A 1032-nucleotide genomic window follows, 5' to 3' on the forward strand; every position below is an offset into this window, starting at 1 on the left:
CATCCTAGGCACAGGGCACTCATGTTGGGAAGAAAAATGCCCATAACATTTGGCTTTGAGAACCAGAGGGGTTTAACTTCACTAGTTCTTACAACCTGTGGGGCTTAACACCTGAAACTTTAAAAATCAGTGGGCTTGGCTCCAGGAGAGCTAGGATGGTGATAGGAAACTGAGTCCCTGCCTTTAAAGAGATGGTATAGCGGAGACCTCCCTCTTTCTTCTGGGCCGCCGACATGCCATCCAGACTGAGAAAGACCCGGAAACTTCGGGGCCACGTGAGCCATGGCCACGGCCGCATTGGCAAGCACCGGAAGCACCCAGGAGGCCGGGGTAATGCTGGTGGCATGCATCACCACAGGATCAACTTTGACAAATATCATCCAGGTTACTTTGGAAAAGTTGGTATGAGGCATTACCACTTAAAAAGGAACCAGAGCTTCTGCCCAACTGTTAACCTTGATAAACTGTGGACCTTGGTCAGTGAGCAGACACGGGTAAATGCTGCCAAAAACAAGACTGGAGCTGCTCCTATCACTGATGCGGTGCGATCGGGCTACTACAAAGTATTGGGAAAGGGAAAGCTCCCCAAACAGCCTGTCATCGTGAAGGCCAAATTCTTCAGTAGAAGAGCTGAGGAGAAGATTAAGGGTGTGGGGGGAGCCTGTGTCCTGGTAGCCTGAAGCCACATGGAGAGAGGTTCATTAAATACTAACAACTGCTTTTCAAAAAATAAATAAATAAATAAATAAATAAATAAATAAATAAATAAAGAGATGGTATAACAAAAACCCCTCTGAGATATAGCATAGGTGCAGTTGTTTGAAAAATGCATGGAGTATATGGGAGGAAGATTTATTTACTAATTTCAGTGCTGGAGATGTAAGGATCTTTGGGAGACCTCTACAAGAACAAAAGAGCTGATAGGTGCCATTTCCCCTTCCTCCCATAGCTTATATGGACACATGGATACCTGTGGGAACCTGTGCAGCACCAACATTTTCCACATAGCTTGCTAACGACATGTTCTACCCC

General features: G+C 45.8%; 1 protein-coding gene across 1 annotated transcript; it reads left to right on the plus strand.

The window, feature by feature from the left end:
- Nucleotides 1–202: 202 nt before the first annotated feature.
- On the plus strand, nucleotides 203–720 carry LOC131518244 (large ribosomal subunit protein uL15-like). The gene has a single exon (XM_058740819.1). The coding sequence runs from the start codon at nucleotides 234–236 to the stop codon at nucleotides 678–680; it is 447 nt and encodes a 148-aa protein (XP_058596802.1). The 5' UTR covers nucleotides 203–233; the 3' UTR covers nucleotides 681–720.
- The last annotated feature ends 312 nt before the right edge of the window (nucleotides 721–1032 follow it).

This window comes from Neofelis nebulosa, chromosome 7 (assembly GCF_028018385.1).
Source record: "Neofelis nebulosa isolate mNeoNeb1 chromosome 7, mNeoNeb1.pri, whole genome shotgun sequence".
In the NCBI taxonomy this organism is placed as follows: Eukaryota; Metazoa; Chordata; class Mammalia; order Carnivora; family Felidae; genus Neofelis; species Neofelis nebulosa.